The sequence below is a fragment of the Mastigoproctus giganteus genome, chromosome 2, assembly GCF_048544385.1.
Source record: "Mastigoproctus giganteus isolate SK-2022 chromosome 2, ASM4854438v1, whole genome shotgun sequence".
Taxonomy (NCBI): Eukaryota; Metazoa; Arthropoda; class Arachnida; order Uropygi; family Thelyphonidae; genus Mastigoproctus; species Mastigoproctus giganteus.
In genome coordinates this window covers 150,073,425-150,096,153 of record NC_143576.1, presented here as the reverse complement: position 1 = coordinate 150,096,153, position 22,729 = coordinate 150,073,425, and the positions used below count along the sequence as shown (strand labels likewise).

Genomic DNA, 22,729 nt, shown 5'->3' with positions numbered 1-22,729 from the left:
TAATAATAACAACAAATAAATCAATAATAATAATAAATATTTCTATATCTGGCTAAAGAGGAGAGGGCAGAGCCATTAATTTACAAAACGAACACGAAGCTAAACTTTTCATCGATCGTTATTGGCGATGAAATCTTAGTAATTTCAATCCCTCTAAGCCTCAGTACTGTTTCCCCCCCCCCAAAGAAAACACAGTCTACTACTTCTGTGTTCATCTTTGATGTCACTCAAATTTCTAAAGAGGATCACCTATCTCTGTTGGGAATCATCCTGATGTCTAATCTCTCTCTTGGCATAAGCACATGACAATTATCGTTTTCTTTGCATTAAAAAATTGTGACAGCTACTAACTCCCTGCAAATCTCAAATCTATTCTACAATAAAATATTGTTGACACATCTACCCTAAAATCCAGAAAGGTTGAAAGCTGTCTCCAGAGCTTTCGACCTTTCTGAACTGGCATCTATAATTTCTCCACCGTCTTCCAAACCAGTAGGAACACGCGTCACAACCAGTCAGCATCCACTCATTGTTCAATTCCAAACTCTTAGAGCCAACATTTTTCTCCATTTATCCCTTCACTTCTGTTCCGTGGAACAATCTTCTTCCACATGTATCTCTCGAAAATTACAAACTGCGGAAATTTAGGTCTAATGTCAACAAATATTTTCTGCCTTCTCAGCGTTCAACCTATGCTTGATACTAAGTACTGTACAGTAGGTTCTAATACATTTCGTGTTTAGAGTTTTCATTTAAAAAATAGTGGGAATGCCGACAACCAGATAGTAGAAGGACTGGGACACACAAAAAACAGAGTGAGCGGAAATGGCAAATCTTAATGAGCTGACTCGAGAAGAACTAGGATAAGTGTCTGACCAACAACTGTCTTAAAAGCACTATATAGAATGGTTATTATGGTTTCGTAGCTAGTAATAAGCAGAAGCTCTCTTCCAGCTGTGTACTCCATCGCCTATCCCTGCTCTGAAAACAGAAGCCTGCACCTTACAGTAGTTTACAGTATATATATATATATTAAAGAGGTCCTAGTCAACCTATGGTAACCCCGCTGTCAGTTAGTGACAGAACGTGATGTGGAGTGATAAATCACGTTACATATTCCGGGAATCGGATGGACCCGTCTTGGTATAGCCTATACTTGGTGTAGCCTATATATATTTGGTGGTAATATTGTGATGGCGTGAACTAGTTTCACCTAATTTGAGCTTAGTCCACTGGTTGTCATCGATTAAACTATGAGTGCAGTTATCTATTGTGATATCGTGAGCAGTTCTGTCTTGCCTACCGTCTTTGCTACAATAGTGTCTACAAATTACCGTCCTTCTTCCCCTTCCCAGTGTGGAAAAGTCTTGGGCTCAGATCGATTCTTGATGGAAGAAGGGATTCGAGTTGCCTTAACACACACATACGCGTGTACACATAATCTGCTCACCTGCATTGTGGTAGGTTCTTGGAGAGATGTCGTACTCGAATCCGCACAACACTCCGTGTTACAAAGCACTATCATTACAATAGTAGTTTGAGGAATAATATGGTGAATCTGCCCTTTGTAGCCTAGAGTTCCAGATTTGAATCTAACTGAACATCTTTTTATGCTTTAGAGCGACAGTGAGAACACGAAGTTCTAGATAATGCATAGAAGTAGTAAGAGGAGTGACTCAAGATGCGTCTTCCATACCAAGCACTAATAAAATGTGTCTGCCAAAGTGTTATTGAGATTATTGAAGCTCGCGAGAGTCAAAATCTATGTTAAAAAGTTATTTTTTTGTAACCAGATGTTTTTTTCCCTTCATTTAGCATCTCAAATACATATCGATGGAGAGTGTATTTCTGCCGTTATGCGATGGTGAAGATGGCAAAATCATCAAAGAAAATTATTCAGTGGACATTTTTGTACGAATGTACAAAAGTGCCCACAGAATAATTTCGAATTAAAATATAAATAAATACAATAACATCCACTAAATTGTCCTACATGCTTTCTCATAAGGTTCAGGAGGCATATTTGATCATATGACGACTCTTTCATTAAATTTAAATGATTTACGATAGTTATATAATGGTCACATTTATTAAAAAACGAAATTATTTTTGGAAACGGTTAGTTGCTGGGGACATATGCTAATGCAGTTTTGAACGCTTGGTAACAGACAAATTAGACCTATTTTTCTACCCATCCGCTATTTCCTTTGCTAAAGGTGAATAGCCGAAGAAGTTCAATAAGGCTTAGAGATATTTGCACAGAAGAGTTCTTCGTCGTATTTGCTGTTTGCTTATCCACTGCAAGGATTAGTTATTTGTGTCGCCGCAGGTACGCAATCGACGTACATGTAGCAAATCTGCCGACCGCTGACCTTTCACCAACTTGATATGGAGGAATATATAAATTCAGAAACCGCTTGAATTATGGCTTAAATGTAATTCTCACACCTCTCTTTCTCAAACTCTCAGTATTATCTTCTTATGAACAAAATTAAATCAAGGAATATCAAAAGTGGAAATTTTTTTTGCGAGAGAAGGAAAACCAATGTATGAAAAGTTTCTATAAAATATTAGGAAAATTGAATTCATATTAAAGGAAGTCACAGCGTTGAATAAAGTGGGAATTTAATATTTTTTCTTTAGATTTCTATGGATATAACAAGTGACAAACCTGCAGTATGCGAAATTTGCAACTCGTACAACTCATATGAAATTAAGTCAGCACATTTATTCAGATTTTATGTTGTAGAATTTGTTGTAAATTATGCAATATTGTCTGCTGTAAAATTCTGGTTCAACTATTCATGAATTGTTGTTAATATAATCTTCATATAATCTCTTAAGAAAATTTATTCGCTTTTTCAGAATCAGCCAAGGTTTAAGAAAGTATAGATATTTTTTTGTTAGGCTTGCTACATCAATTTTATCAATGTAATATCATGAAGGTGCAGCCAATCAACTCCATACACCTTCAAAGGAAACTAAGTGGCCGAATCCAGTATTCTAAGATGGTATTTAAAACAGGTTTGGCCAAAAAGTCGTACACATGCTTCAGACTTTAAAAGGGGAACATTTAAAACAAATATTTAAAAATTTAGTGTAATAATAGCCGGTTATTTGAAAATAGATTCCATGTATAAGATAACAAAACTTCAAGCATGTGCAAGATTAGGAAGATCCAATTTATTTAAGTTTTGCTTAATACATGCAGAATAAAGGAAAGCTTGGAGAAAAGTCTAAGAAATTCACTAAGAAAACCGACCTTCTCTGATGCTAGCAATTTCCAGGACAAGTCTCGGATAATGTTACTTCTAAAATTCAAAATTTATCATCCCACATTTGTAGAAGATCTTAACGAAGATTATCGTGATTACAGATTTGAATTTGCAGAAACAGCCTGCGATGCGTTTTCAAATACTATGGCCCGATGATGCTATTTTCAAATTAAAGGCCAATAGACAAAATCTTATTTATTATGTCTCAGAGAATTACCAGATAGCAGTGACCAAGAATTAACTGCACCAGGAGTAACTGTATGGATCAAAATTTGATCAAAAGAGATTACCCTACTTTTGTTTGGCATAGTCATGGATGGAAGCAACCTGGACATATTAAGAATAATGTAGTCTCAGCTATGCCATGTAAACGTAATCAAAAAGATGTGTTTTTCATTCATGATGGAGTCTTTTCTTCTTCTCGTTATCCTAATATTATGCTAAGCTTTTAGAGTGAAACATTTCATGGATGATGGATCGTTCGTTGAAGTGTTGTCGAATGGCCACAGCATTTACCTGCTTGAATAACTTGAGTTACTTTCTGTGGAGGAATATCAGTCTATCACTCTATGCATAGGACCACTGAATATTTTCATTGTCAAAGAACGTAAATCATTATGAGTGGATTCGTCGTCTATCGCAGTATTTATTAAAAATAGTAGAATTTTGTGAAACAGAAAATGACGGTTATTTTGAACACATGCATTGAACTATAAATATTTTTCAGCTAATAGCTAAATGTCTTTTACGTATTAAGATTTATATTCTATGTAAAATATTTTATGAACTATGTTCAAATAAAGACGTCCCTTAACTTTTGACTCACTACGTACATTATCAAAATACTTTTTGAATATGTTTATCTCTAGTTTTGCATCTACCGAGACGTCATAAATCACCTTCAGAGAAAAAAAGCAACGGTTATGATCGTCGTTCTTTCACACAATTTGGGAAAGTTCTGCGTTCGCGTCTCCCCTTGATGGGACGAACTTTTATCGCAACGAGCTGAGTTAGTCGGTCTTGGCAATGGACTCCGCTGAAATAAAATGTTATAGTGGAAACTCGAGTATTTCGTCCATCAAACAGAAAAACCAACCAATTAAAAGACACGCTCGAATAAAGACATAATATATTAACGTTTCATGGCCTTGGCAACATTAACGTTTAACACACACATATATCGTTCGAAAGGTTTTGGTATTTGTGATGTTAACCAACTTAAATAAACCAATTTTGATTAGGAAATTGCTAACTGAATATGCAATATACGATTTATTGATATACTGTACGTGGATAAGAAACGAACTGTGAACAGGGGAAGATTTTTTTTATACTTTTTAATTTTTTTTGAAAAAAATTAGTATTTATATACGTGATTGTAAAGGATGATGAGGTATATATACGAGGGGTTTCCGAAAAGTAAGGTAACACATTTTTTTTCTTAATAATGGTGAAAGGGAATTAGATCAAACGCGGTGGACAGATAGACCCGTTAATAACGTTCAAAAAGACCGCCAGTGTAGTGTTGAGTACTGTCGCCTCACAGCAGATTCCAGTTGCAAAATGGCGGCTACCGTGCAAGTGTGGTCCAAAACAGGTGTTCGTGAAGTTATTCGCTTTTTGCAAGCAAAATGGGCTTCGCCAAGTGACGTTCACCGTGAACTGGTTGCTGTGTATGGCAAAAAAGGTGATGACAAAGTGTGTTTTTGGTGCAATTGAATTTAAAGCGGGCCGTGTTGACATTGAAGATCGACATCATGGCCACATTGTTCTGGGATTGCCAAGGCGTTCTGTTGGTGGATTTCTTTCCGAACGGAGGAACAATCAACACAGCTTTACTGTGAAACGTTGGAAAAACTGAAAGCCAACATTCGACGCAAACGACCAAGACTCCTGACAAGCGACGTGATTTTGTTGCACGACAATGCAACTCCACACACCACTCGTGAGTGGTTGTGCCGTAATCTTTGGAAAACTCTGTAGCGCCTTCAGACTTCCATTTGTTTGGCCCTCTGAAAAAACACTTTTCAGGAAAGCATTTCACCACGGATGAGGAAGTTCATCAGGCGGTGCGATGTTGGTTACTGCGTGTGGGCACGGACACTTCTTCACCACTGCACTGGTGCGCAAAACTTAAGGACCAACACTATTTCTAAAGGTTACAACCATAAAATCTTTACTTAAGGTACTCTTTACTGATGAGAGTAGATTCAGTCTCAGCAGCGATTCTGGACGTCAGCTAATCTGGCGAGAGGTTGGCACACGCTCTCACCCCGCAAACATCACTGAAAGGGGTCGATATGGCGGTCGGGGTGTTCTCGTCTGGGGAGGCGTTATCTTGGATGGACGTACACAACTCCAGATACTGGAAAGCGGTACTGTAACCGGTGAACGCTACTGTACTGAGGTAATCCTGTTCTACTGAGGTAATCTCTGTTCCGAGGTGCTATTGGCCCCGAGTTCGTGTTTATGGATGATAACGCCACACCCCATCGCACTGCAACTGTTGATATGCTTTTGGAAAGTGAGGACATTGTTCGTATGGACTGGCCTGCCCGTTTCTTCCGATCTAAATCGTATTGAACACATATGGGACGCTCTGGGGAGACGCCTAGCGGTATGTCCATACCCACCAGAAAATGTTCACCAGCTGAAGATGCCGCTTACAGAGGAATGGACGATGTTACCGCAAGAACTTATCAACAATGTTGTTCATTGTATGGACAGGCGGTGCAAAGTCTGCATCGACATTAGGGGGTGGCCATATCTCCTATTGAGGACCACCTCTTCCCTTTGTTCCATCTTTGGCCGTGATGCATCTGTATCATGGCAGCCAGTGCTATGTTGCCATTTTTGAATAAAGTCCCTCTGTACCGTTTTGTTTCCGTTGTTGTGTCGGTGTTGTTTCCTTCATCAGTTCTGTACCTCACGAGGTTCCTTTGGTATGCTTTTCCCATATTCAGGCCACTCCTATGAGAAGCTACAGGTAAAAACCGGACTGGTCCTTAAATTTTGCACAGCAATGTTAATATTGATAAACTGATCCATCGTTGGGACAAGTGCATCAATAAAACTGAAGACTTTGTGGAGAAGTAGTGCATGTTCATTTATTTCTTGGTGTGCAATTTCAACTTCGTATTATTAAACATCATCGAGAGAAAAAATGTGTTACTTTACTTTTCGAAAACCCCTCGTATAATTTGTTAGATATAGCTTGTTTTAACAAATAAGAAGTAAATAATTTAAAGTATTTATGCTTGAAATATCGCTTACAGTCTTATAATCAGCCTACCTGCTAGAATGCCGTGGAATATCAGTTATATTTGTTACAATACATTTTATTGATCTGTGCTCCTTAACTGAAGTAGTTATTTTATCAGACACTCCTAACGGTTGTTTGGCGATGAATATTAATGTGGAATGCATTAAGATGGGAAAAAGGTTCCTCTTCAGCTGTCAACCTTGGACTTTCAAATCACGTATACGAAAGCAACATATATCTTTCAACAGCTTTTATAATAGCAATGCTAGTTGATATTTTATTACTACAGGCAATAACAAGAGGAGGACCTTTGTATAGCAACAGCATGCGCACTAAACACGTAAACTGTGTTCTTGCAGTGATGGAGTGTTGAACTTGACAGGTATTCGTTGCTGTACAAAGGGAAAAAGCCAAGCAATCAACTTCACTAACAGCCAACCTTGAACAATCAACTGTAGATACTAAAGTTAAGCAATAAATAAATTTTATCAATAAACTCATAATGAATTAATCTACAAATAAACTGATGTTTTCACCTTGAGTTACCTACAAGCATTTTCACATTAGGAATTTCCTAAGCCATAGCTTGCACAACAGCAATAAATTGTATATATATAAAATGCGTGTGTTCGTTGATCGGATTACCTGTTTGATGAAAGACTGACTAATTCGGTCACGATGTCAAAAAAAAGTTCTTCCATCTACACTATAGCACCGAATCCCATGCAGGTACATTTTCGTTTCGTGACCTTCGAAATTAGGAAATATTGTATTTACTTTCTTATACGCTTACTACTTAATTTACAGTTCGCCGGGCAGTGTAATAAAATGTTACAAAGTAACATTTCAAAAGAAAGAGCAGAACTGAATTAATAGAGGACACTGGTTCTTAATGCAGAATTCCTTGTACTGATGTAGACTACGCAAGACGCCAAGATGACTATAAAAAAGGAGTCCACTTGTACTGTATGCAACCTACATGCAGTATAAGTCGACCTAGTCATATCCTAGAATTTTTTTACATAGGCAATCTAGCCTTCTGTTGTTTTTGATAATTTGTGGAAGAAATAAAGTTATGTCTGAAGTTAAACAAGTATTAAACCGGTTATCATTTGAATGCTTGGCTTACGAGACAAGTAAATGGTACCAAGAGTACCATTGTCGTGTATACGCTGACTCAGGCATACACGACACTTTCTAATAATTTACTCGATCATGTGCGCCTACGTGATCCGTACTAAAACAGGAAGGACCTACGTGCGGTTTGTCACTAGTGACTGACCAGTTATTGGAATCGACTGAAGCTTATAGATTATAAACTATAATCTTTAAAATAGACAATAGTTTATAATCTATTTTAAAAATTACACTCAACTTTCATTCTGATGTTCGTTAATGAATAGGCTACACGCCCACGTACATTGAGGTCATAAATCCTAGTTGGAAGTTAATCCAGGAACCAACAATTGTCTATTTTAGAATTTATGCAGTGGGAAAATAAATATGAATTTATGTGTGGTTAAAGTCATATAACGTCATAGTAAGAACAGAAATAGAGATGGTGTCTGTAGTCATTACCATCGATGATTAAAAAGACCACGGCTTTGTGAAAGGTAATGTAACAAGTAGAAGTCGGAAATATATTAGGCGGGACTGAAAAAAAAAAAAAGCCATATTAGATGGCCATCCGAGAACACCCTCATTCATCTAAACATATGCCATATACCTATAAATTGCATGTGTTCTCTGGTCGATTTGCCTGTTTTTTTTGGACGGAAACCATAGTTTACGGGAGAAGGGAATCGTTGCTACCACACCTGAGAGTGACTAACTCAGCCAAGGAATGAAAAGAAAAGCCTGAAAAAGTCCCTCGCGTCATTGACAGGATTTGAACTGGGACCTGTTTTACTCAGTGTGGGAGGGGCGGCGATCATAACCACTCTGCTATTCGTGCAAACTATTAGGAGAGAGTTCATTTCAATGGGCAATGGACTAATAGAATACGTCAATCTCCCAGAAATGGAATGTATCTTGATGTGTGTCATCATGCCTTTCTTACCACCAGGCTGGGTAAGGAGGAAACCCAATAATTTAATAATAATAATGATAATAATAATAAGAAGAAGAAGAAGAAGGGGAGCGATGGCACAGTGGTTGAGACACTGGGCTACCAGCCTGGTGTACCCGGGCCAGAGTCCCGCTTTGGCGGAAATGAGTGCGTCTCCATCACGCTGGGAGACCAGTATAATAATAGTCATAAATTACAACAACAACAACAACACTACTACTACTACTAACTTCGAAGAGGTAAAAATAATGCAAATTAACGCACAATGGGCCCGGGCTGTAGTTGGCCAAATCAGGATTCGGGCAGACGAGGACAACACGGACGTAATTATCCTGCAAGAGCCGTACGCCCATAAGAACCAGATCAGAGGCTATAGAGCCAGATCAGAGGCCTATAGAGCATCAACCGTTCCACGGTTGATGCTCTATAGGCACTGCTCACTGAGGCCCGCCAAGCAGACAGGAAATACATTGTACTTCCTGATGATTACAATTGATTTCGAGGGGGAGTTCGACACCCTATGGTGGCCGAGCGTCCTCCGCAGACTCAGGCAAGAAAATGTACCAGACAATTTGTTCAATATCATGAAAAGCTACCTCTCAAATAGAGTGATCACAGTAAGCGCTCCTTATCAGAAACTCACAAGATGGATACACCGTGGCTGTCCCCAGGGCTCGGTCCTGGGGCCGACCTTATGGAACATGGTGATGGACGAATTTCTATGCCTTTTTCTCGGGGAGGTTCGTTCACAAGCCTTCGCTGATGACCTCATCCTGACGGTGGCTGCAAATTCCAGGGCCCAGCTTGAGACCTTAGCAAACCACGCACTCCAAATCCTCCAGGACTGGGAAAAAACACACTGCCTGACCATATCACCATCAAAAACAAACTCTCTGCTTCTTAAACGAACTCTCTGTATTACAAGATCGCCACAGATTAAAATTGGAAACAAGACCATAAAGTTGTCGGAGCAACGGAAATATCTTGGCATAGTGCTAGACAGAAAACTCTCCTTCCAAGCTCATCTCAAATACATCAGAACCAAAGTAAGGAACTATACTGTCATGGTTGCTAGGATCTCCCGTCGGGACTGGGCTCTCAACAAGCGAACCCTCTCGTTGTATTACAAGGCTATCTTCATTCCTGTGATTACGTATGCAGCCGGAGTTTTGTTTGGCAAGGCTACGACTGCAGTAAACAGACGAATCCTGGATTCCACTTAACGCACGGTCCTGCTCTCCATCTCTCGTGCCTTCTGCACTGTGAGTACTGACGCCCTGTAGGTCCTGGTGGGGCCCTCCTCCTCGATCTGGAGGTGGTGAGAACTGGAATGTTGTATCATCTTTCTAAGGGCGTGTCTCAGACCTGCTTGGGATTCGAGCTGAATCTTACCAACAACCAAAAAATAGAGAAGAGGAGACTTCAAGCACACATGCAGCGGATGTGGCAGGACCGCTGGACAAATTTAACCAAGGGGGAAATCACCCTTGGTTAAATTTGTTAAATTCATCAGAGATTCAAAGATTCATCCCAGATATTAACAGAGTCTATCCAAAATCCCCAATATGGTTTTCTCCAGGCCTGTATGCCACGTATTTGCTTACTGGCCATGGTGCAATAAAGGCAAAACTAACAAACTTTGGCCTAGAAGAGGACCCAACATGCTCCTGTGGCGGAAATGAGGACAGGGATCACTTCATGTACGAGTGTCCCCTATACGATGACCTCCGCTGCCAGCTTATCACAAAGCTGACTTATATACCAAAAGGCAAAGAAAACCACCTATTGGATACTAAGGAAGAGTATCAAGCTCTCACCAACTACGCACAGCAGCTTTTCATGAGAAGACAACTAATCGCAGCAACGTGATAACCCTCTACTGAATGAACCCACGGACCCTGATGGTACTGGAACAAGGCAGCAAAACTTGACCAGAATTACCATCATTGGTGTGAACTACCATACATTCTCCAAAGATGTCACCCACCAAAGATAACTACCAAGTGAAGAACCTTTGAATAGAGACAACCCACAAATTAAGACAATCTAAGAAAGACAAAAGGTTCGTATATTACTGGACTTGACTCTCACGGATGTGACCAATAAGACAATCTCCTAGATGAAGACTGCCAACGCCACCGGCGTGCCATTAGATGGCACGCCGGTGGCCATCTAATTCTGCTTTTCTTGGCCAACTAGCATTCTGAACCGGCTACCCTAACTTGGTTCACTTTAACTCTCCCTCCCTTGGTAGGGAGAGGGGGGACGGGTTTCTGTCTCCTCCCCCTCCCTGCCACATCCCTTTTCTCCTGGTGGGGCCAGTCCCCACTGACCTTTCTGGGGTTGTCTTCCCTATCATCCACATATTTCTATCTCTCCCCCCCTTCTTCAGTCTTCACCCCTACTCTAACTGAATATCCATTTTATTTATTTATTTTTATTATTATTTTTTTTTTAAGGCCCTTGTTACTGAAATCTTAGGAAATTTGGCCTGCCAGAGTACTTACTTCTAATGCGATCCCTCTATGCCTGACCTGCCTCCTCGGGCTAAGTGTGGGCAACGGGGGGGGGGTCGTACTAGGAACCCAACGGCTAAAAGATCAGAGGAACAACACGACATGGCAGTACACAACATAAGCATGTACCTTAAACTTTTTTAAAATCTCTGGCCTTCACAGTGTTCTGTGTTTCCCAAACAGAGTACACAACACGGAGATGGGGAAACCCCTGGGGCCGTTAGACAGTGAACACTTTACACTAATAATAATTCCTAATAACCTAAGACCTAATAATAATAATAATAAAACCATCGTGAAAATGGCATCAGCGGTTCTACCTCCCCCAAGTCGAAGAGGTGACGGCTGAGGCATATAGTGACGCCTTCTCGTGTCACTGCCAAGAACTAACACGACGATTGGCCGTAACCCGAAGCTAATCAGGTTCACCTCCATCTATGGATGATAATGTCGAAAAGAAATAATAATCATACTGCATCGAGTGTGGCGCAGGATAAAGTCACTCGCGCTCAGGCCTTACGGAGAAGGATTGGCTCCAAAAGTTAGAGACAGTCTCCACAGGAAGACAGTCGAGCAAGTGGCGTTGTCGCTCCCCAGATGGCTACCATAAGGGAAGGGCAAGACCATCCAGTCCAACCAACTGGAAGTGCTTCTTGCGCAACTGTGCTAGTGAAGTGGAGCATCAGACTGGTAAAAAGATCGAAGCCATAACAGAGACCTAAAAATACCTGGGGATGATGCAAGCGCGGCAGTTAAGAGCAGAAGGAGATCGAGGCCTGCCTGGAGGAAAAATACCATAAGAGACTGATAAGCCTGATCAAAGCAAAGGTGAATGGGGGTGAACACAGTTAAAGCCATAAACACCTATGCAGTCTCAGTGCTAACATACTACTTCGGGATCATAGATTGGAGTAACATCGAGCTGGAGGGTACTTTCATTAGCATTAATTAGCCTTAGTAGAGGCATATGATGCAAGAAAGCAAGCTTATTCAGCATCAGCCAAAAAAAAAAAAAAAACCCACTCCCATTTCACCCCTCCGTTCGCTCGAAATACCTGTCCAGTTGAGCCTTAAATTTGTTTAGGCTATCAACTTCAACAACAAGTGATGGAAGTCGGTTCCACCAACCAACCACCCGCTGGCCAAAGGCAAATTTCCGCACATCTATCCGACATCCGTCCTTCCTCAATTTGAATTTATGCCATCTGAGCTGATTATTCTGAGCAAGATGAAGAATCTCATTGGCATTGAGCATGCTCAAACCATTCGAAGCCTTATACATCTCTATCAGATCACCTCGCCGGTGCCTAGTCTCCAGACTCTGTAATTTGCAAAACTTAAGCCTTTCTTCGTAAGAGCAACCCTTTGTTCCATTCACTAATCTTGTTGCCCTTCTCTGTACTCGTTCCAGCAGCTCTACATCCTTCTTGAAATGAGGCCTCCAGACCTGTATACAGTACTCAAGATGTGGCCTAACCATACCTTATACAAGGGAATAATCACCTCCTTATCCCTGCTAGAAAAATTCCTGTATATCATTGACAAGACACCATGAGCTACTCTTGCAGCTCGTCTGCACTGTTCAGAGAACTTCATATCTGCCTGCACAATTACTCCCAAGTCCTTTTCATTCTCCACCACTGTCAGTGTAGTACCGCAGAGTTGATACGTTGCTCTGGGGTTACTGTTTCCCATATGTAGTACTTTACATTGGTCAATGTTAAACTTCATTTGCCACCTCTCAGCCCATCTGTTCAACCGTTCCAGATCCTGTTGCAACAGCATAGCGTCAGTGGTGTCCTTAACAACCCTGTCAACCTTTGTATCATCTGCAAACTTGGACATTAAACTTGATATCCCATCATCAATATCATTCATAAACACCGAAAACAACAACGGACCCAACACTGAACCCTGAGGAACTCCACTAATAACATTAGTCCACGTTGAGCAGTGTCCATTGATTACCACTCTCTGTCTTCTGCCACTCAACCATCCCCTTATCCATAGCAGCAATTTGTCTCCAATGCCACACTGCTCCAATTTGTGCAGCAGTCTTCCATGTGCAACAGTATCAAAAGCCTTTCTAAGATCCAAATATATAATATCAAAGTTATTCCCTGCATCCAGTTCTTTTGTGACTACATCATAGTATTCAATCAAATTGGTCAGGTAAGACCTGCCCTTAACAAAACCATGCTGCGTCTGAGATATAACTGAATTCTTGTCTAGATGATCCTGCAGTGCTTCTTTAACCAGTGCCTCCATTAATTTATCTGGAACAGAAGTTAAACTAACAGGTCTATAATTACTTGTGTCAGCCTTTGATCCTCCTTTGTGAATTGGGGTTACATTTGCACATCTCCAGTCTATGGGTACCTCTCCTGAGTCCAAAGAAGCTCTCATAATTATGGCTAGGGGTTTGCGTACTTCTTTTGCTGCCTCCTTTAATATAACTGGATAGATCCCATCTACCCCAGGTGCCTTTTTTATGTTTATCCTCAACAATCTCTCCTCCACTTTCCTCTCAGTTATTACAAAATCATCCAGCTCACTGCCAATGTTTACTTTACCTACATCATTCTCCTTCGTGAATAATTCTTCATGCGTGAATGTAGATGCAAAATACACTTTTAGATTGTTAGCCACCTGAGCAGGATCCTCAACTGTTGAACCATCAATATCCAGTGGACCAATCTGATTCATCCCTTTCCTTCTTCAGTTTAAATAGGTAAAGAACTCTTTTCTGTTTTTCTTTGCATCCTTTGCCAAGGATTTTTCGTAGTCTGCCTTTGCCTGCCTAATCTCCTTTGTGACTTGGTTACAGACCAACTTATATCTATCATAGGCTTCCATGTCACCCATTAATTTGTATGTATCCCATGTATTTTTCTTCTCTGCCACATGTCTCATTAGTTCATCTGACAACCATTTAGGCCTAAACCTTGAACAATATTTCTTAGTTGGTATGTAAAGCCTGGTAGCCTCCAAGATTAGTTCCTTGAATGCTTCCCATTTTGAGTTTGTTGTTGGTAACATCATCAGTTGGTCCCACTGTATAGAATTTAAATACTGTCTCAGACCATCATAGTCGCCTTTACGAAAACAAAAACCCTTCCCTTTACCTCTGATGGTAGTTACCTCCTTGAGTAAATCCCACTTCAACACACTGTGATCACTGCCACCTAGTGGTTCATTTATCTGCAGATTCTTAATGCATGAAGAATCACTACTGATAATCAAATCAAGAGTATTGCTCCCTCTTGTTGCCTCACGAACATGCTGATGTAGAAAACAATCATCCAATAAATCCACAAAAGCCTTGCTAGTGTGCGAGTGACCAACCCACAAATTCCAGTCAATATCTGGGAAATTAAAGTCCCCCATTATAAGACTCTCTGATTTACTGGCCCACTCTATTTCCCTGTACAATATCTTATTATACTCATCAGAGTCATTAGGCCTATAGCACACTCCTACTCTCAATTTTGATTTCCCTATGCTTATGTCACACCAAACTGACTCGACACTGCCCTGTCCATCGATGTCGACTGGCTTCACTTCCTTGGACTTTATGTGTTTCTTAACTAATAGCATAACCCCTCCTTCCTTCCCTCCTGTCCTGTCTATCCTTCCTATACGCATTGTATTCCCCAAATTCCAGTTCTGCATTCCTTATATCTGTGTGACACCACGTCTCTGGTATCCCAACAATATCTGCCTTTGATGTTTTGAGCAATACCTCAAATCGTGAGAAAGACAAGGACAATAATGAACAAGAGCCGCCAACACTACCCGAAGTCAGCCGTGGAGAGACCTCCTCCGAAAGAGGGAGGAAGGAGCCTGATATACCTCATCGAGCAACAGAAAACAGCGATAGCTAACCTGAGGGATTACTACTAGAAAAACACAGCAGCACTCTACTAGGCAATAAGGAAAATAGACAAGTGGCCTGTACTGTAGCTAGAGCTTTTTCCGCCTGGAGCGATCCCTGAGTTTGCTGCCCCTCTCAGTACGCACCAAAAATACTACAAAAAGTCAAAACGACGTATAGGGAAATAAATTAAAACACTATGTTTATGTTTGAAGTAAAACTTTAATTCTAACATTCTAAAATGTTATTTTGCTTGCTTTTCTGTTAGCAAAATCGTCCATGACATTGTCGAAGTCTATTTCATCACTCAGTTGTTGTTCTACAGATCGTCGAAAAATAAAATTGTGTCTCATGTGAAAAGTGTCGCCCGGAGCGGATTGTGCCTCCCTCTAGCTACTCCACTGCAAGAGGCATACCCCACTCAACCTAACCCTTCCGCCCAAACGACACAAACGAAGATAGAAAAATAGGCAAAGAAGACACTCATGGTAGACACTACAATGACCTCCACCAAGGCCATATAAATAAAATGGCTTCCAATATATGGCTCATGAGCGGAACGCTCTTCCCCGAGACCGAAAGATTCATGCGGCCTGTACTGTAGCTAGAGCTTTTGCCGCCCGTGATACTATCGAATGTAAATCGCAAAGGAGCCCCGAGCGTCAGATGACACATGTCGACGATGCCACTTGGCCTCAGAAACGATCGAACAGATCACAGCAGAATGCGAAGTGATTCAGACAGCGTACACCCGTAGACACAACCAGGTGGCCAGGATAAAACATCAGAATCTGTCAAGGAAATACCAGTTCATCAAAGAAAGTTTACGTATTACAAGTACAAACTCCAGGCCGTACTAGAGACCGCGCCATAATAACGGACAAGACAATTCCGCACAACACACCATAACTCTTGTCGACAAGAGAGAAAAGGTTACCTATCTGATTGATATATAGCGGTGCCCAACACTTGAAACCTCCAGAAAACTCACAAAGAAAAGAAAGATCAGGAAGTACACGGACAGGAGATCAAAAAGATGTGGCATACGCAACAAACAACGACCATCACGATCATCGTGTCAACCATCGGTATGGTGCCAAAGACCCTAAATAACAGCCTAACCGAAATAGGTCTCCCAGATAACACCTATAAGGGACTCCAGAAAGTCGCAATCCTAAACATCTGTAGGATAGTCAGCAAGTTCCTCGACCAACAGTAACACCAAACATAACAACCACCCTGTGCATTTAGTACCAGTACCTGTCACAGGGTGTAACCCCAGCAGGAAGAAATAAGATAATAGCAATAATAATAATAATAATAGAACGGCTGAATACCTGTATATCTGTATTAACAATAACGTCCCACAACCTGAAAGAAAAGAAATAAAAACTATGAAATAGTGGTAAGTATCATGACTAAAACCTCATGTATGTTACCATTATATTAAATGTTACCATTAGTTTTTAAATAACGCTAATTTTTTCTGCTTAATATCTTACTTAATTTCACTTAGGAATTTATTTTGACAGATGGACTAAGAGTAACCAGAGAGGGCAGTGGAAATATTTACGGGTTGAATTTTTTCAACTAGACAGCTCGTCAAGCATAAATGTGAAGGTGAGTACCACAATGAAAATTACATCATTAATTCACAATATTTAAGAACTGCTCTAGAATACCGAATGCATTTAGAGAATAAACTAGTGCATGTGTGTAAAAAAAAGTTCTTTAATAAGGAATTTAGATTAAAATATTAACATTAAAAGATAGCCCTGGTGAGTAGCTCAGTGGTTATTTATTTTATTTCTTTTTCTTTTTTTCCCACATCGTTGAGATTAGATTACATTCTTCCGAAAAGTTGGCTTTTACACCAAAAAAAAACAAAAAAACATTCAGACCTACCTTAAAGTACATAAAATTTATAGATAGTATGAACCAGAGCTGTAATTCTCAATACGTTCTACGTTAATATCAATATTTGTAAAACTTATATTAGAGTAACAAATAATTTTAAAAATAATTAAAAATCAATTTAACGCAATAAAACACAATTTAACACAATTAAAAATCAATTTAATTCAATTAAGAATAAGAAAATTAATTAAAAAGAATTTAACTAAAAAAAATTAAAGAAAAAAATTCTTTTAATTAATTTTCTTATTTTTAATTGCGTTAAATTGAGTTTTATTGTGTTAAGTTGATTTTTAATTATTTTTTAAAATTATTTGTTACTCTAATGTAAATTTTTCGATTTTTTCGTTTTAATTTCTGGAGAGTATCATACGGAAGTGTTCTACGTACTATATTGAGGTAAACTTCTCTTATTATTTTACAAATAAAATTTATAGGAAAAAATATATTGATGCATCATGTTCTTAGTTCCTCCGCTCATATTCTAAACGACCTAACTCAACCTTAAAGTGTAATTAAAATAATTATGACCTATTCCTTGTGTGCAGCTTATATACTGGCGAAGGAGCCTGATATACCTCATATACTGGCGTCCACAAGTTACTTTACTGTCATAAAATTTGAGACGTTCAGAAAAATATGTATTTGATGGAATTCCACCAAGTCTTTCTTGGAAGCTTATCATTATAAGACTCAATTACGTTATATTTGAAAGGAACGTGCCTCTGTTTTCATGAATAATAATCGTGAGATCACGACTTTGCCAAACTCAACTTCCAGTTCTACATAACTCACCTCTAATAGGGAATATGATTACATCTAGACAGCCAAACAACTACCAGAACGAGCTTTCATGCTGTTTAATTAGCTAATGATAAAGGTAATATATATTATGGTAATAAATCTTGCTCTTCTGGAGCACATCTTAGAGGACATCTTAGCACATGGAGGATTTTAAGATAAGGTCGATATGTCTCAATCTATCAATCGGACACAGGTCAGAGGATACCTTTGTATATCACCAGAGCAAACCTTACCATCGAAGAAACAGCTTCAACAAAAAACTGGATATTGGCGTGCATGAAAATCTCTTCTATTGGCATTTCGTTCCAATGCTTGAATCTCATAAGTGTTAATGGTTAAAGTTTAATTACTTCAATTTATGCATAGTAATCGGCAGTGGCGAAACTATAAATTCTAGTCCCCCTGCCAGGTTGCCCAACATTTATGTGATCTTTAACAATCATACCAAATCAGAGCCGTCGGGCCCCCCTGACTTCTCGGAACTCCCGCGGTAGCGGACCTCGCAGTATGGTAGTTTCGCCACTGTTCATGGGTAAATTTCTTTTATTGTGTTAATGAAAGTCTTAACGTTTACATTTCTTTTAAAGTCGTTGCTTTTAGCTATTTGGTCTGATGAGTCACATCGCTTGGATGTTTATTATAATGGGCACTACGTTGCACCAAAGAACAGCAAGTTAAGAGAAAGAATATATCACCTAGGAAGAAGCGATCCCAGATCATCTGGAAGGAGATTTTTGCCTAAATTCAATCATGAAGTAAGTAGAATTGAGAACCTTGTAATTTTACACTCTAGCCTAGTATGGAAACAGAAAATAAAATATCGTAAAACGAAACGAAACTAGTAAATGCGTTCTTCCTTCTGACATAATAAATCTTTTCACTTCTCAAGCAAACAAATCAATCTCAGAACGGAAGCAGTTTATAGACATCATATACTGAATCCACTGGTCCGAGTTCAGTCGCTCTCAAGGAGCCACAAACATCGGCCAGTCCATGAACATTATATATCTTTATTTACTGAATGTAACCTTCACTGAACCGTGATGCTTATCGCTTAAATGATTTTATTGTTATTGTAATTTTTTACGTTATTATTCACAACTTCAAATATTTAAACATCAATTTCAATTTAATCTAACATAAAGCCTATTGGCCATTCTTATATCAAGATTGAAGTAAGTTGCACAGAAAAGTTTGCTGTAGCTTCAGAATTGCGTGGGATTTTGGACATGTGATCTAAGTATAACCGAATGCTAACTTTACTAAGACATTTACTAATATTAATGCCATCAGTTTTAATTCTTAATCGGATTAAAGAGTATTGGGTTAAATCTGAATAACAACTTGCACTAATTTTGGCGTGTAGAGTCGATGAATTATTCTTTAAGAAAAGAAAAAAAAAGGAAAGAAGCTTCCTTTGACCCAGAATAAAATCAAAACAGTCGTCGCGTATTAAGAAATTAATTTATCTGTACCTAAATGCTTTTATTTTAAACTCGTCCTGAAGAATGGAACAAATATCAGTGTTAAAATCAGAACACCGGAAAAAGAGACCAAATAAGGAGCCCCATCGTGGATATCCAGTTCGACTTTGAACTATACCAAACTGTCCGCCTCGACCACATGGCAGGTAATTTATTTCAATGACCCATAAAGTTGCTCGAAGACAAACTTCATTAAATGTAGTCTTTGCACCTCCTCGATCATTTTACTGATTCCCTTTAGGACTTTGTGTCGATCAACAGCCCTTTCTAGAAGCTCTATTCCTTTCTTCAAATGTGTTCAATAGAACTGAACGTAATATTCTAAATGCGGTCTCACCATCATAAATTATGACAACCTTGCATTTCTGCGGATTCATTAAAACTGTTTATTTGAAGAGTTCTCCACAACCAGCACTGTGGTTTCGGCTGTTCTCCCATTCAATGCGGAAGAGCCTGTATTTGATTTCCGACTTGATGAGAACTTTTCATAGACTTTTATTTACATTGCGAGTGTCTTGTGTTTTTTTTTCTTTCCCAGAAACCCAACAAACAGTACTTATTACCTTTGCTGACAGATGCAGATATTGATTTCTGCACGAGCTAGTTCAACTCATACTTTGTCCATGCTTGCAACTAGCGGGAGCGCTGTAACAGTGACAGATCAAACCCACTTTTAGTTCTACACACTAGCGCAGTAACTTATTTAACAAGTAGTGAGTGTTACTGACTGACCACTTTTTTCTTCTGGTTAGAATTTAAAATTAAGGAGAGCAAATATTGGGGGGAGGGAGGGGAGGAATGAATAGAATGGATCGTTGGTAGACGGGTATGATGTGGATAATAGTTAAGAAAAGTTAAATACAATCGCGGCAACCATTTTTTTCAGGGGATATAATAAATAGCGTCTTCTATTACAAAAGGCTGTGACTGCTATAAAGGCTGTCATTAAGTTGTATTTGCATGGTTAAACTTCCCCCCCTTTTCTCAGTAACCTCCCCAACATAGTTATGGCTTATCTGTGTGCCTTGTTGCTTTGTTTAGGACCGGGTTTCGTATATCCAAAATATAATAGGTGAGATTGGATGACCCATCTATCCAAATTATATCGCGATTTGAACCAGTTTTTGCGTTGTGTAACTGAGAAAGGATTTAATTAATAAATTTAATGAAATTACCTTCCTTAGCGCAATAATTTTTAATTGAACTTAATAAACCCCAGGTGATTATTGATGTGATCTGAAGTCAGCAACGAGGCAGTATTGGTAACAAAACAATCATTTATTACAATATATAAAAACACATTACAAAGGAAAATACACATATATAGCTCATTCTCACTCTTATAACATTTCATCCTCTTATTAAAATCAAAAGTTATTATCATTTGTTTTTATACCCCTTTTAGTATTATAGTGCTTTAACATTACCATGATTCCTTATAATTACACTTCTCTCACAAGGGCTAATATAACAATCATTAGTAATTACACAGTTAATATAAAAATCTATAGTATCCGTAAAACATATATATATATTTATTTGGCTATTTGCCCATGTTAAATATCAACTGAGTACCAACATCTTTTTCACCTCTTTCTCCTCTGTTTAATTTTAAAACAGTTAATATTTCAGACATTTAACATTTAAGACTTTTAATATTTTGAGTACATACATTGGATTATCAAAGCTTTATGTTAACCAGTTAATATTCATGGTACCTATACTGTTGTACCGCGACATGTAATACAATTCATGTGTAACATATATAAAACATAGAGAGAAATCAACTTAGAAAGGAATCATCTTTTAAAACTGCGTCACCATAATATTCCATTTAAACTATCTCTCGTTCTCATACATACATGATGAAACATTTCGCTTACCGTTTTCCTGTATCTTTCCCTCGTTTCGATCGAGATTTCTCCCTCTAAGGACGCTTCCCTCTGCTTGATACTGCTGCTGGAAAGTTGCTTGGTTCCTCAATATGATTTTCACTGGCACACTTCTTACTAGATAGCGTTTTCACTATAGACCAAAGTCGCGACTCTTTTAATCTTCTAAGTCGAACTATTTTCCAATTCTTCTTACTAATACTATACTACCTGTTTCTCACTTAACAACAACAACGCCAACACTTTTACTTCTTAATTCTTCTCAACTCTCAACTCTTAACTCTTAACTCTTCAACCCTCATTTTTCTCTCCTTGATTTTATATTCAGGGTAAAATCTTTTGGGTATCTTTCCATCGCTTGTCTCATTGGATGTTCTAATTCCAAGGCCAAAATCTTAGGCGGTCCTTGTGCCATGTCATGGTCAAAGAATCTGTTGACTCTTCTTCTGGACCACTTAACGAGCAGCCAACCCTAAATACGTCATGGCTACTGACATGGGTGTTACTTTTGACCATTTTTGGGCAAGCGAGATTGTTATTCAATATCACCATCATTCGGAAAGAGCTCAAGGTATTTTGTTGTTTATGTGGGGAAGGAACTGTTCTTCCCCTGCTATAGCATCTTCCCATACTTGCCGAAAACGCTCGTGTGTTTACAAGAGAAGACACTTTATCCCATGACCTACATGACCGTTTAGCAGAAGTTCTTATAGCTGAAATGTACTGTACATGACTTTCTCCTAAGCAAAGTTACGAGTGGGCTGGGTCTTTAGAAGATATTTAACATTTTAATTCTAATTTCGAATAATATTTATTTGATTTTACTGGTTTCCGTCCTTGTTGATGGTATTACAATTTTTATGAATTTCGACACACAATCAAAAATAAATATCAGCAATTAGGGAAACCAGATTAATACTGAATTTATCAATTACTAAAGATTTAATTTATCCGGAAAGAGAAAGGTGGGATTCATACCACTGGTAACACAAAATATGAACCTTTAGGGTCGATGAACTAGCCATTTATTCATTTGAGCAACATAAATATGCCTATTGAGTTTAAAAACAATCAACCAACCATTGACCTATTTTACATTCCCGATGTCGATAAATAAGTAGTTGTAATAGAGTTAAGTAGATATAAGCACGGGCTCCTTGCCTTTTGCGCATTTTGTCAAGCCAAAATTATTTTGGATTGTCTCTAATAAGCGCTATTATACCATTTATAGGTGGCAGGTGATAATTTTTTCGATAAACAGACAGGAACATTATATCTTCACCTGCGTAACTCGCTTGTGGTAATTATTCGATCTGTTCCAGTCCTCCATTTCACTCTTCAGCTACCGGACATTGCAGGAGTACTTAAGATTGGTAGAAAATATGAAGCAAATGTGGCGATTGTGAAATTTTTGTCATCGTATTTAGATGTTCCTCGAGAAGGAATTAGATTGTCCTTAGTTGACTGCGGTAAAAATTCAGCAACTTATCCACCAGGTGGCTTAATTGAGGTAAGCAATTTTTGTACAATGAGTAATAATTTTTGTCCAATAAATATCAAAAAATAAATGAAGAAAAATTTGTTTAGGTCATTTTAAAAGACGCACATTTCAATTTCGTTTTCATGAAGTCACTTTCCTG

General features: G+C 38.7%; 1 protein-coding gene across 1 annotated transcript in view; it reads left to right on the top strand.

Annotated features, from left to right (window-relative positions):
- LOC150089656 (uncharacterized) overlaps positions 1 to 22,729 on the top strand; it is a 144,410-nt gene that overhangs the window by 43,684 nt on the left and 77,997 nt on the right. The window contains exons 4-6 of the mRNA XM_090390066.1: positions 16,528 to 16,615; positions 18,301 to 18,468; positions 22,321 to 22,599. Of these exons, the coding sequence (XP_090246192.1) occupies positions 16,528 to 16,615; positions 18,301 to 18,468; positions 22,321 to 22,599 (535 nt within the window). The remainder of the gene's footprint in view (positions 1 to 16,527; positions 16,616 to 18,300; positions 18,469 to 22,320; positions 22,600 to 22,729) is intronic.